Raw genomic sequence first — 15226 nt, forward strand, 5'->3', positions numbered from 1 at the left:
TTATATAGATACTGCCAGTGTGACCCAAGAGAGTCCCTTCACCTCTTATTGCTCTAGGAAATTCTTAAGACTGTAAATTGCAGAGAAGATGCAGATCTGTGTTGCTAGAGGGAGTTTCCCCATTCTAGAGTTCCCTATATAGTGAAATCACAAGTCCAGTCTCTGTTCCTCATTCTCAGTATACATATTATAGAACTCAATTGGTGCTTTCCAATTTCCAGTGCTGGAGAAATAGGAATTAACTATATTTCTGTAATGAGATGGTTAGGGTATACTTACAGATTCAGATAAAATAAAGCATGATTAGTTTTGGGATATCTTAAGGGAAAAAATCACCTACAATAGCCAGATAAATCAAGTAAAAGTCCTTTGGGATTTGATTAGTTTATTTTTTTTGTATAGACTTATGATTTCATTGGTGAGGAAATGCCTATTGAAGCAGATCTCCAACTGATTTTAAACTTAGAAAAGGGCATATTATCATTATCAGTTGTCTTGGTATTAAACATGGCTACGTCTTGTTAGCTTTAAACAAAGACAATTACTATGTGACAGTTTGGACTGTGTGTCTTCCACTATGTTATGTACAGTGCCAAGAACATAGTAGACATTCAGTAAATAATTTTCTTTCAAATTTTAAACCTAACTTTAATGCAATTTTCATTAGCATTGCTGTGAATAATTCTGAAATATTAGTGACAACTATCACTTCAGCTCCTTAAAGTTAGTTTACAAAGCTCTCTTTATTACTTGGTATTTGGCTTGTTTCCATATTTCATGCAAGGAAGGCATGAAATTAATACATTATTTGTAACAAAATTAATATATTACTCTATCATACTGTAGTTCCAGAGTTATAAGTAGTGTTTTGCCAAAGTTATTGGATTTCTGAATTCTTAGAATTTTCCACACATTTCATACGTTTAGTAAAGCATAAGTGTTATAGTAACTAAACCTAAATTTTACTTAAAAATAATTATGAGACTTTAACTTTTCTTGACAATGCTTTATGCATATATACATACACATTTACCAACATTTGCTCTAGTATGAAGTCATTCACACTTTTATTATCCTAAGTGGAAAAAGAGAAGCAATGTTCAATACATTTGCTTTCTTAGTACCTGGAGACTATTCATCTTCTGTAGGTCAGTCTCATTTTCTCTAGATTGGAGTTTTTTCAAGTAATTTTTCTCCCTCATCCTACCAAGACACAAGTCTATTCAAGAAATTTCAAAAAAAAATATAGTTATATAGCTAATTTTTAATACGACTTCCTAATGACACAGTGAGGTAGGTAGGTGGCTCAGTGGATAGACCTCTAAGGCCAGAGTCAGGAAGCAAGTTCAAATATGAGCTCAGACATTTATTACCTGTGTGACCTTGGGCAAGTCATTTAACCTCTGTTTGCCTTAATCTACTGGAGCAGAAAATGGCAATGCACTTACATATCTTTGCCAGGAAAAACCCATGGATAACATTGACATGCTATGGTCTACAGGGTCACAAAGAGTCAGACATTACTAAATGACTGAACAGTAACCATGACACAATAGTAAATTCAATAACTTGAAGATTTTGATTTGGCTAAATGTCACTAATGTATTAGGGGTTGCAAAACGGTTTCAATTTGTGACTTGGAATGTCTAAGATAAAGAACTGTGAGTTAGGAGAATTATTTTTATATAAAAAGTTACCATTGCTAAGTAAGATTCCTGGCATTTAAAAATAATGAAAATAATGTTACATTTTTCACAATTAAGTTTGAACTTGATTTGCATGATTTCTTTTAAAAATACTACCAGAAATTCTATAATAGCTGTATTTAAATCCATTTCAATAGGCGTGTGTGTATATATACACACTTAAAAATGATAATTAACACCTCAACTCATCAAGATGTAACCTTAGTTTTCATGGAGCTGAGAATCCTGGGGCTTGAGGGGAAAATGGGAGAAAAAAACGATCCTCCAAGCATATTCCACAAACTAAAAAATGCCTACATGTTTTAATTCATGTAAACGTCAGACCTTCTCTCAGAGCCTTTATATTTTTGTTTTTTATGCAAGGCTTAAAAGCTTACTTATGTAGCTTCTTATGTAGCAAATTAAAAAGACAGAGGGCCGGCCTTTAGAGGCAGGCAGGCAGGAAAAGGTGACAGATGTCAAAAGGGAATATAGAAGAACTGTAAAAAGCAGAAACCCATGCTAAAATAAAATTAATCTGCAGCTATTCAACCTATAGGCAATATATCCTGATGGTCCTTAAGTTGGTTAATATATTATATAGCACAGTATCACAATTCATTCACAAAGATGACTGCCAGTCATCCTCAAAAAGTGTGAATTAATGTACCTTCTACTCTATTGAATAAGACATTGAACTGTATATAATACATTTGTGAGAATTTCACCTTCCCTTATCTGGAGAATTTGACTTGTAGAAATACCTTATTACCTGACCGTGCTTTATAAATGGAATACATTATGCATAGATTTGCTTGGCCTTTTTAATTTGATTGAACTTAAAATTTTCATGATTGTATTTCATAAACAAGACCCATTCAGGAATTAAATAGATCTGGAAATATGGGGGTACTATAAATTATGCAGAAATGAGAAATGGACATTTGCATCACAAGTAAGAGTAAAACAAATACAGTAGTATACTGAACAACATGGTGGTGCAATGAGTAGAGAACAAGGCCTAGAATCAGGACGACCTGAATTCATATTTGGCTTCAGATATCTTCTAGCTGTGTGACCTTGGGCAAACCACTTACCCTCTTCCTTAATTTTCTCATCTATAAAATGGGGATTGTAAATCATCTACCTCTCAGGGTTGTCATAAGGATCAAATAAGATAATATTTGTAAGGAGTTTAGCACGGTGCCTGGCACAATGTGGGTACTGTGTTAGTAGTATGTACCCAGTTAGTAGTAGGTTAGGATTATTAGTGTTATTTTGCAGGAATTGAGCAGCCACTTTATTATAAGGAAGATATACATAGATGCTATTTTTCTCATCAAAGCCTATGAATTTGATCTATCAAAAATGTTCTAGGTATTAAGCCCCTATTAAATAGTAATGAGGCTATATATTTTTACAGTTTCCAGTAGGCCTTTTATGATATAAATTAGTTCCATGGCTGTTAGGAAATGGAAAAAAAGTTTAGACATAGAATGTTTTAAGATTAGAGAAATGATACTAATGATTCAGAGGTAAAATGTTCCATTGACCAAAATATGACATACAAAAAATTAGTTGTGGTTAGTTCAGGATATGTGAAGTAAGAGCCTTGTGATCTCTGGTAAATCATCTCACCTTTCAGGGCTTCAGTTTCTTCCTATGTAAAATTGGAGTTAAATTGAATGGAGGTAATGTCCTTTCCAGGTCAGATTCTTTGATTTTTAGAAAGTGAATTCCCTGATCCAAGATGAATATGTGTGCCCCTTCTCTCTCCCTCTACAAATGCATGCATATAAAAGTCACAAAATCTTGAACCAGTGTATATAGTATTAATAGTCGTCATGTAATTACATAGAAAGTTTATAGAGCACAGATGTTGAACTTTTTAAAAATGTATGAATCTTTTATAGGTTTCATGTTAAATCAGTTTACTCTTAATATATCTTAACAGAATTAAACGTTTTCGTGTTTTAAAACTTAGAGAATTTGATGATTGTGTTAATAAAAATTTTAAATATGTATGTGTAAATTTTAAGATTTCATGATTTTTTCCAATTACCTTTGAATTTTACGAATTGAACTCGTTTGTAAGTACTACAGTACTAACTTTTAACCCACTTGATGTTGCAATAAGGTATGCCACTTATTTCCTGAGTCAGTTATTTAGAATCACAAAATTATACTTATATATAAAATGCATGTGACTATATGCCTATGTATTGGGACTTATACGTGTATTTATAACACATATGTACAGATCCTTTTGTTCCTGGATACATTTGAAATATTTCTAGGATAACATCAAGTGCACTTGTGTTCATAATCATAACAAGTGATTTAACTTCTTTCATAGTTTTATGTTGAAAAAAGTTAAAAATGTCTTTTTGCTTGTCCTCTAGGCTTTTTGATTGAGATATTTTTATAAAATGGACATCAGTTTGCTAAAACCAAAGCTTGGGACTGCCAGTGAAGGTGTTTTTTCCTTTTTTTGAGGGGGGGGGAGGCATTCTACTGCAAATATGGTAGTGATTCCTTTTTCTTGAATTAATCTTTCAAACTTAGAATCACAATGAATTCAGGCCTATGGAGCCAAGAAAAAGTTACTTCACCCTATTTGGAAGAACGGATTTTTTATTTGCTTCTTCAAGAATTCAGTGTTTCAGACAAACAAACACAAAAGATTCTTAAAGTACCAAAGGGGAGTATAGGACAATATATTCAAGATCGTTCTTTGGGGCATGCGAGAATTCCTCTTTCTAAAGGGAAGAAAAATCATATTGGATTAAAAATTTTGGAGCAGCCACATGCAGTCCTATTTGTGGATGAGAAGGATGTAGTAGAAATAAATGAAAAATTCACAGAATTGCTTTTGGCAATTACTAATTGTGAGGAAAGATATAGTCTGTTTAGAAACAGAAGCAGACTAAGCAAAGGCCTCCAAATAGATGTGGGATGCCCTGTGAAAGTACAGCTGAGATCTGGGGAAGAAAAATTTCCTGGAGTTGTACGCTTCAGAGGACCCTTGCTAACGGAGAGGACAGTATCGGGAATATTCTTTGGAGTAGAGTTGCTGGTAAGTGTGACAAGCAATTTTGGAATGTGTAGTGTGTTTTGTTTTTTGTTTTTGGTGGGGGAAGAGTGGTGAAGGGGAAAAGCATATAGTTAAAAATAAAATGAGATTTTTCACAAGACTTCTGTGTTTTAATTGTCACTCTTTTTTAGATCTGTATTTTTTGCTCCAGGGATATATTGAATTTTTTCAGGGCCTGATTATTAGGACCAAAAATGTAATGCTATATTGGACATTCCAGAATGATTTACTTTACAGCTACAGTAGAGAATGCAATTAAGCATAAACAACAATAGGTAAAATCTTGTCTCTGAAATTTCTGATGCATTTGCCTATTTAAAAAAATGAATTTTAGTAAAAATTATACCAGAATTGCAAACTAATTGATCAATTAAATAAATTCTTAAATGTATTAAGATGAATTATTGATGCATTTCTCAGATACTGTTCTCTCTTATTATATATAAATCATATAGAAGTTATATGTCAGGAAGACCTGACTTCTAGCCCTTAATAGCTATGTGACCCCAAGCAAATCACTTAATGTCTTTTTGCCTCAGTTTCCTTAACTGTAGAATGGGAATAATAGTAGTACCCACCTCTCAGGCTTACATCAGATGATTAATGTTTGAAAAGAGAGCACAATGCCTGGCATATAGTAAGTGCTATATAAATGCTAGTTTTTGTTACTACTACTACTACTACAACTACTATATATGAGCTGGCATACAGGGATGATCTGGACAAAACTCTTTTCTATAAACTGAATTAGCATGATAGTCCCACCTGGGACTGTCTGGGAAAATCATCTTTAAATCATTTCTTCTAGGAAAGCAAAGAAGCAACACGGTATAGTAGAAAGAGTACTAACTTGACTCAGAAAAACTAAATTTTAATCCCAATTCCTTCTCTCATGAGCTGAATGAGCCATAAGCTGCCTAATTCCCTGATCTTTGGATTCTTCATCTGTAAAATAAATTTAGTACCTGCCCTTTTTGTGTGCTAGTTTTGAAGATTAAGGGAGGTAATGTACATGAAAACACTTTAAAAGCTGTGATTTTATACACTTGTAAACATGTAAGTTGAGATATTACTAAATATTAGTGGTTATTAAAACATGCTAGATAATTATGCTAATATTTATTACACTTATTTATAAAGGTATTATATTTTACAAAGCTAAATGCCAGTTATACTTGTCAATTGCATAAACTGCATTTTTATCATTTTGTGAATTGAATCATTTATATTTATCTTGTATTATTTTATATTATTATTTATATCACTTATATTAATATTATATGATTTATATTATCTTATATTTATCTCTTAATTGTTACAAAGGTGATTAGAAAAAGAATGTTTCTTCACAGATATTGATTTAGTTCTTTTGATATTGTCAAAACTGAAATCATTCATACATAAATGCATTGAATTATAACTTTCGCTGTATTTTCTAGCAACAGACAGGCTTTTTGCCTTCAGTCAAGTAACTGTCTGAGCTTTAGGCAACTGTTGCATATTTTTACTATTTGCATTTGGACTTTTCTAAAATTATCTCTAATTTTACTTGTAGTAATTTTTTTCTCTCTTTAAATCTAGGAAGAAGGTCGTGGTCAGGGTTTCACTGATGGAGTTTACCAAGGGAAACAGCTTTTCCGATGTGATGAAGATTGTGGTGTCTTTGTGGCTTTAGACAAATTAGAGCTTATAGAAGATGATGACAATGCATTGGAAAGCGATTATGCAGGCCCAGTTGACATTATGCAGGTTGAGCTTCCCCCTTTGGAAATAAACTCCAGAGTTTCTTTGAAGGTTGGAGAAGGTATAGAATCTGGAACAGTTATTTTCTGTGATGTCTTGCCAGGAAAAGAGAGTTTAGGATACTTTGTTGGAGTTGACATGGTAAGAAACTCTAAGGTTTAATTTTTTTGGGGTTTGAATGTGTATTAGTTGAATGTCCAGACTGCTTATTAAATCAACAAGAAAACTGTCTGTTGAATGTTTAAAATGGAATATCAGTGGGGTATGGTTTTAAAAGTATTTTCTAAATGTAATTGACTTCGGGGAATTTGAATATTGAAAGATATCAGGAATGTAGGTTATGTAATAGAGTCCATTCTACCTAGTTTGTGACATTGATTAAAACCTCTACTTTAATTTTTCAATATAACTTTGTGCCTATTTCATCATATTATATTATTTTCTTTCACTTTTAATCTGAGAGTATAATCCTGTGTTTGTTGTTGAGGCATTTCTCTACTTTTTGGCTTTCATGAAAAGTGTTACATTTTTTTACTTACGTAGGATTTGCTTTTGAATATGAGAAATTGCCATGTAATATAAGAACAACACTTTAGAAAATGTAATTTTGAGTATTGTTATTGTTTTGAGGTAAGAGTAAAAAAGAAATAAATTGGTAACCAGAGCAACTAATGTATTTCCACATGGAAAATTTAGTTTTATTGGTAGCATTACTTGCTTAGGAGAAAGGAAAGAAGACTAAACGCATGCTTTTAATTTTTTGGTATAAATGAGACCTGTTCTTCATCTCAAGTCAAAATATACATCTGTTTCCTTCCACCCCCAGGCCTCTGTAATTGGCTGTCTGTAATGCCAATATGATAAGCACAGCAGCCACTATGGATATGAATGTGTATTTCCAGGGTAAATTCACAAAATATAAACTCTCTTCCTCAAAGACAAAATCAAAATATTTATTCAGATACCAGAAAGCCAGGTCACCATGGTAACAAGGAAATCTATATACATTATCAATGCAGGGAGCATGGCCATCCCCAAGCCTTCCCTCCATCAGGCCTCCCCACAAACAAGCTTCCTTTAGGCAAAATCAGCAGCAGCTAACTGCTCTGTTCTGCTCTGCCTGCTCTCTCTCTCTGCTCTGCCTCACTCTCTCATCCTGCTGCACCCTTCCTGCTTCACTCATTCAGCAAGCTCCTCCCACAATCAGCTCCATGTGACTCAAGCTATGGGCTAGGCCAGAAGTTAAAGCAGGTCACATGGACCTGTTAAGAGGCAGGGAAGATCTTCTTAATTCCCTTACCATTACATTCAGCTTCAAGATCTTTGTGTCCATTAATAGGTCAATGGGAGTTTAGGGATAACTAGTCTCAACATGACTTCACAACAATATAAGGGATAACACAAAATAAACACATGAAACATCTTAGGGTGGGGGCTTGAGCACAAGTACCCCATCATTCCCCCCTCAAACGAATGGGACCCCAAATCCCTTGGAGTAAGGGACGAAGGTCTCTTCTTCCATAACTACATCCTGCTGAGATTGGATGGAGAGCTATCTCTGACTCTAGAGGTCTCATTTGAGGGGTCAGGTCTTTAGCCTGTATCTGGAACTTGGGTGATGCATCACAGTCTTGGACAGAGCTTAAGCAGTTAGTCATCTAGAAGTGGAAAGCACTAAGCCTGTGGGAGACAAATCTAGCAAACAAGTTGAACAGACAAAAGCCAAAAAGAATAAGGAGACAATAACTGGAAGTAGGGTAAATATAGTGTCAGTCGTGCTTCTGGAGTCCATGAATCCGCTGGAACTGCATTAATTTCTATCTTCCTTCCTCAAGGGTTTCCCTATGTAAGGGAGGCCTCCACCCCAGTATTTGTTAATACCCTAGTTACAGTAGTTGATCTATTTTTCCAGTATATGGTTAAACTGATAATGGGGTCTGTAATCCCATCTCTGTGTTTCTTTAATCTAAGCTGGGGCTTGGCCAATTGAATATTCTCTCTGAAGGTGTAACAAACTTGGGTACAATGATTCAGGAGGATCTGTAGGGGCAGTTCTTACTTCCATATTTCGTTTACTATTACGTCCCTTTTCTCCGTACATTTTATATAGTTTGTTAGTTGGAATACCATCTGTTCTTCCAAAATCTATCCCTGCTCTTAATAGAGCAGTAAAATAAAGCTTCTTTCTTTATTAATCTTTTCTGACTTTGAATCTGCTGGCTATTTGCTCTTCTCTCTTGAGGAAATTTATCTTTTCCCCATTCCTTTAAGTCACTTAACTGAAATCTTACCCAGCACCTCTGAAAGAGGGTGCCCTATTTCCCCTATTAGTAGCGTTAGAACTAGGTGCTTGTAAGCAGGAGGAGCAGTCCTGACCATTATATTCCTATGAGGAGCCTGTTAAAGGGTTACTGTGATAAGCCTCAGTGTCTCTGACCATTATTGCAGTTTTTGTTACCTCTTACTTTAACTTTCTCATACAGGCTCTTAAGTGAATACTACGGTCAATCTGCACTAGGCCACAGTCAGTGGGATACTGCTTTCTGTATCCCTTGGCAGCTAAAGCTAACAGATTAGTTCCATTGTTATCTCCTTGAATATGGTAATCACTAAAAGCTTATTGTACAAAAGGATTCTAATACCTATGAATTTTAAGCAATCTATGTTATCTATCCATACTCCTCTGGCTCTTTCTTCTCTGATTCTCACCGTCTAAGATACTAATGATTCTCACATATTTTGGGTGAATTGACTTATAACAGTGACCTCTTGCTGAGTGAAATCCTCAGTTCCTTCCTTAAGCACTGTGTGGTCCCCTTGGTTATCCTGTTTTCCATGTAGTATTGGATGTGTGCCCACATACCTAGAAGTCTCCTCATCTAAATTTGTTTGGGTGTCTGGTCCCTAATCTGGTCCCTAATCAGGTCCCGCAGATGCAAGGATTGCATTCACTTCCCTGTTGTTAATTTCTCCCCTTTTTTTTCTGAGCCACTCTCACAACTATTTTTTCTGTTACCACCTGATACTTTTTAGCTTGCTCTTCTAAAGGGAAGTGTGGATGCTGTAGCATAGAAAGCTTCTCATGCAAATCAGCTAACTCCTTTTTTAGCTGAACCTTTTCCTCCAGCAATTTTGTCTCTACCTTTACATATGATAGGATAGCTTGTTAACAGTGCCCATCCTCTTCTACATATCCCTGCCATTTCTTTCCCTGGTTCTATTGGTATTCCTTGCAAACATCTTTCTAAATCTCTGGGTTCTCCCTTCTATAGCCTTGGTTCCCAGTTTTTACAAAGTCCTGTACTTTTAGCCCATTCTCTTGCCAGGGAAGAATTAAGGTAAATTTTTCCATCCTGGGATACCCATTTCCTTCCCTAGAACCTTCCTGTCTCCCAAGTAGAAGTTTTATATTTTGCGATCCCATCCTCATTGCCATTTGTAAAGCCAGCATGATTCCCACAGTAGCCACTGTGGATATGCATGTATATTTTCAGGCTAAGTTCGCAAAATATAAACTCGCTTTCTCAAAGACAAAACCAAAATATTTATTCAGCTACCAGAAAGCTAATTCCACCATGGTAACAAAGAAATCTATATACGTTGCTGATGCAGGGAACACGGCCATCCCCAAGCCTTCCCTCTATCAGGCCTCCCCACAAATAAGCTCCCTTAGGCAAAAATCACTCCCTCTCTCACTCATGCTAGCTGCTCTGCTTGCTCTCTGTCTGTCTGTCTGTCTGTCTGTCTGTCTGTCTGTCTGTCTGTCTCTCTCTCTCTCTCTCTCTCTCTCTCTCTCCCCTCCACCCTTCCTGCTCCACCTATTCAGCAAGCTCCTCCCACCATTGGCTCCATGTGACTCAAGTTGTGGGCTCGCCCAGAACTTAAAACAGGTCACATGGGCCTGTTAAGGGGCAGGGAAGATCTTCAAATTCCCTTCCATTACATACTCAAAGAGGGAAAAGAATTTTAACTTCAGCATGGAGAATTTGTTAGAAATAAGAAAGAATTTAATATAGAATTATTAAAACCCTGAATGAGAGCTTGTAGAATCTTCACTTTTTGTATTTTCATTTTAGAAACCTGACATTGGTAGTTTAGGTATAGTTGGACAAAAGGAAGATCTTGGGCTTTCCAAGTCTTTCTGGTCTTATGATCAATTAACTCTGAATGTAGTATATTATAAATAGTAGTAAATAAATATTTGTTATGTATTTAATATATTTAAGGCATTACCCTAGGTATTATGGGGTTATATATAAGGGAAGCATCCTCCTCAGGAGGAGCTTATTCCCTCTTTGGGGAAACAAGCTGAAATACATGAAATGATAGTATTATTTCCCAAAATGCAGAATAAGACACACTGTTACTTTGATAGCCTTACAATCTCATCAGTCCTTCCAGTAGTTCAGATCTTAACATATCTGTGCCCTCATATTTTTAAACTATGGTTTATGTTACAAAAGCTTTTCATACTTTATCAGTTTTCCTCTTAAGTCCAAAAGATGAAATCATTTAAAGAAAAATTTCTGGTATAACATAAAACTGAAAATGTAAATTTCTCTATTCAGCATTTTTTTTTTTTAAATGGGAAGAGTTTTTAGTATGTTTTTGTTTTTTATTTCTAGGATAATCCTATTGGAAATTGGGATGGAAGATTCAATGGAATACAACTTTGTAGTTTTGCAACTGTTGAAAGTACACTTCTGTTGCATATCAATGATATCATACCAGGTATGTTTTATCTATTTACAAAACAGTCTATATATTTGAGGCCCCAAACCTTATGGGAGCTTTCCAATTAGCATGTCTCAGCTTTTATTTTTTATTACAGTACTATAATTGCACAGAAAGTTTTTCTTTGTTACCATAAAACAAATGACAAATACTGCTTTTACTTTTTAGAAGTACCAGGTGGGATGTATACCTTTATCATTCATCTTTGTTTGTACTCCAATTATATTATGTTTAATTCTCCATATTTCTTTTTTAAAAATTTATTTATTTATTTTTTAAAAGTTAATTTACTTATTTTTAGTTTTCAACATTCACTTCCATAAGTTTTAAATTCCGCCCCCTCCCTTCCCCCATCCCCAAGATGGCATGCAGTCTGGTGTGGACTCTACATATACATTCATATTAAACATACTTTCGCATTAGTCATGTTGTATAGAAGAATTAGAATACATTAGAGGAACCATGAGAAAGAAAAAACCAAACAAAACACAAAAAAATCAGTCTGCTTCGCTCTGCATTCACACTCCATAGTTCCTTCTCTGGGTGGGGATGGCATTTTCCATCCTGAGTCCTTTGGAATTGTTTTAGGTCCTTGCATTGCTCAGAAGGGCTTAGTCTATCAGTCAGTCATTGCTGACTGTGGCTGTTACTGTGTACAGTGTTCTCCTGGTTCTGCTTACTTCATTCAGCATCAGTTCATATAAGTCTTTCATGTGACTATAAATAGCTTTAATTTCTTCTTCTGAGAACTGCCTATTCATATCCTTTGACCATTTATCAATTGGGCAATGACTTGTGTTCTTAGAAATTTGACTCAGTTCTCTACATATTTTACAAATAAGGCCTTTATCAGAGCCACTAGTTGTAAAAATTCTTTTCGTTTTCTGCTTCCCTTCTAATCTTGGTTGCATTGGCTTTGTTTGTGCAAAAACTTTTCAATTTAGTATAATCAAAATGATCCATTTTATATTTCATAATATTCTGTATCTCTTGTTTCATCACGAATTCCTCCATTCTCCATAAATCTGACAGATATACTCGTCTTAATTCTCCATATTTCTACAAGTACTTTAAACTTGCACTTTTTGTAAATCTTAAACAGCCCAACTTATGGCCTTCTTTCTCTCTCTCTTTCTCTGGCTAGTAGGAGGAAGGGATGAGAATAGTGAAATGAAGGAAACAATTTCTACAGCAAATTCTTTTACCCTAATACTTATCACCTCTGGGCCAGCTGTGAAGTACTCTGGGCATATCAAGTGTCTCATTATAAAAATGTTAACTAAGTCTTAATCTTGCTTTTTGCATTTCTGTTGTATAGAATGTCATCTTTAATGTAAACAAAACCAGAGGTTGAGAATATTTGTTAAGGTATGTCATGAGGTTCATGAATAAAAAATAGTTGAAATGTAAAAGGTGACAGACCCCACAGGTAGTGATTTGGAGTTTTAGCCAGTGAGAGCTTATGGATATCCTTAGCATGGAAAGATTTGAAGGTTACAACGGATTACTTGTTTAGTCACACTTACTGTCTGTGTGACCCTGGGAAAGTGTCAGTGCCCTGGTGAATAACTCTTTAAAATTGTAAGTTTCAGAGAAGATGCTGACCTGCAATGGTAGAAAAAATTTATTTGTGAGGTGAAGTTGACCAGTGAAGTTGCAGAATCAGTCCTTATCCCTCTTTCTAAGCAGCTGTTCCTATGGTGATATTTTGTTTCTAGTTCTCCTATGATTAATAACACCATTGGGTAGGCAAACTGAAACAATTTTTATTCTAGTGACCCTAATGCTATTTTTGACATAACTAAAACTTTTAAACTGCTACACTATTTCTTCTCTATGCCTCAGTTTTCTTATTTATAAAATGCAGTAACGGAATTAGATAATCCTTAAGTTTTATTCAGCTGTACTTATGACAAATAAATCAACTCCTAATGTTTGGTCATTCCTTTTCTATTGGGTTGACAAGTAATATTTAAGGCAACTAAAGATGGGCAAGAAAAAAAACTGCAGTACTTTTTCACTAGGTTTTTAGGTTACAAAAGGAGGTATATTGAAATTAATAGGCGATTTGAGACAAATAGTTGCTGTATCCCATTTTTGCTTTATAATCTGAGATACTTTTATATCCTTAAATTCTTATAATCTGAGATATTTTCATATAACTTAAATTCTTAAGAATAATTTTTTTTATTTCAATAATTAGCACCTTGGCTATTTCTTTCCTGTACTTTAGGAACAAGAATTTTGCATTAGACAAAAACATTCTCATGCATTTTGTTTTCACAGATAACATTTGTGTTTAAAAGTTATTTAACCTAGAAATGTCAAATTTAGATCTATTTTAATATGGTATTTCTTTAGTATTTTCTAAGATATAGTCATTTTGTAAAAGTACATTTAGAAATTCTAAAACAATGCTTTATGGTTTCTTCAAAATAAGTGTGCAGAATACAAAAATGAGTAGTGTCTATGGATATCTTTAATTTCATAATGATTACATTCATGCTCTTTTGGCCTACCATTATAGCAGTAGGAAAATGATGCAATTGAAAGGTGAGCAGAAAGGATCCCTCTTAGTAAGACAAAAACTTTGAGTTGTTTTTATGCTAATGATGATGGAACTTTTTCTGATCCATCCACTCTCATCTATCTTGTCTCTCTTGTGATCAATGACATGTATTTCTGTGATACCTGGCCAGGTTTAGGTCACAAGTCTGTAGCCATGGAGTAGAGCAAAGCCACATAAGAGTCAAATCCATGATCTAGCATCATTATGATGATGATTATAGTTAGTATAAATGAGACCTGTTCATAAATAAATGAGAGTATTTTCATGGGTTGTCCTGTTGTCACCTAATCAGAAAGATACTCAGTAATATTAATTATAACTAACATTTATAGTACTCTAAGTTTTATAAAGTACTTTTATATGGTCTCTCATTTGATTTTGATCCCCACAAGAATCTAGCGTAGTAAATGCTGCTGTTTTCCTTATTTTACATATGGGAAAATTGAGGCTGACCCAGGGTCACGCAGTTATTTTCCAATCGACTCTGGAAGATGGAGGGACTTTCTATCTCATCCTTTATATGGCTAGTTACTTTTTTTCTGTCCATGGGTAGACATTAGAAATATGTAACAAACAGGCTTGTGAAAAAGAATAACTCTGTTAAAGACAAAAGAATAGCATATACAGTTAGAATCATATAGATAAAAACAACATTGAGAAGTAAAAAATTAATGCAAAAACAATGTCAATGTTAGTAATGTACTATTAAAGACATAGTCTTCCTTTCTGTTAATTGGTAAATAATTTATTGATATTTAAGAGTTATTGATAAAACTTCCCGTAAGGGGGTTGGTTGGGAATTGTCTTTTTTTAAGTCAGTGAGCATATTAAGTACTTTTTCTGTGCCAGGCTTTGTGCTGAGCACTGGGGTTATACTGAAGGCAAAAGACAGTTCCTGTTCTCAAGAGTTCAGACTCTAAGGAGGGGAGACAACATGTGAACAGTTATGTGCAAATAAGCAACATACAGGATACATTGTAAGTAATTAAGAGAAGGCAGGACTGGAAAAAGCTTTCTGTAGAGGCCTGAATTTTAGCTGAGACATGAAGGAAGTCAGGAAAGCCAGGAGGCCTCTAGGAGGTGTCTGACAGTTGGTCATGCTGGCTTTGCCCAGTAACTTCAAGGAAACTCCTGGCTTTCCAAATAGATGCAGCTCAGGGAACTGTCATGTTAAAGTAAAACATATCACTACATTAAAAAAATTAAAATGATGAAATCTGAAAAATAATTCATCATTAGTACAAAAGGTTTTTATGAGTGCTATTTTAAGTGAAAATTCAATTTCCTCTTAAGTTATAGGAGCTCTGCTGTTTGATCATGTTAATAAACAATAGTCAATAAACATTAATTAATCACCTATTATGTGCCAGGGATCCAAATGGAAAAAAGAAAGACAGTCCC

The 15226-nt window shown here is 34.6% G+C and overlaps 1 protein-coding gene across 6 annotated transcripts in view; it reads left to right on the forward strand.

The window, feature by feature from the left end:
- CYLD (CYLD lysine 63 deubiquitinase) overlaps positions 1-15226 on the forward strand; it is a 67241-nt gene that overhangs the window by 11669 nt on the left and 40346 nt on the right. For 4 of the 6 annotated variants that reach the window (XM_072632186.1, XM_072632188.1, XM_072632189.1 and 1 more), the window contains exons 3-5: positions 4251-4761; positions 6361-6663; positions 11148-11253. In XM_072632186.1, coding sequence (XP_072488287.1) covers positions 4258-4761; positions 6361-6663; positions 11148-11253 — 913 coding nt within the window. In that variant the 5' untranslated portion in view covers positions 4251-4257. Of the gene's footprint in view, positions 1-4087; positions 4762-6360; positions 6664-11147; positions 11254-15226 lie in introns of all 6 variants that reach the window. The other 2 variants (XM_072632187.1, XM_072632191.1) reach the window with 2 other exon arrangements.

Source organism: Notamacropus eugenii, chromosome 1 (genome assembly GCF_028372415.1).
Source record: "Notamacropus eugenii isolate mMacEug1 chromosome 1, mMacEug1.pri_v2, whole genome shotgun sequence".
NCBI lineage: Eukaryota > Metazoa > Chordata > Mammalia > Diprotodontia > Macropodidae > Notamacropus > Notamacropus eugenii.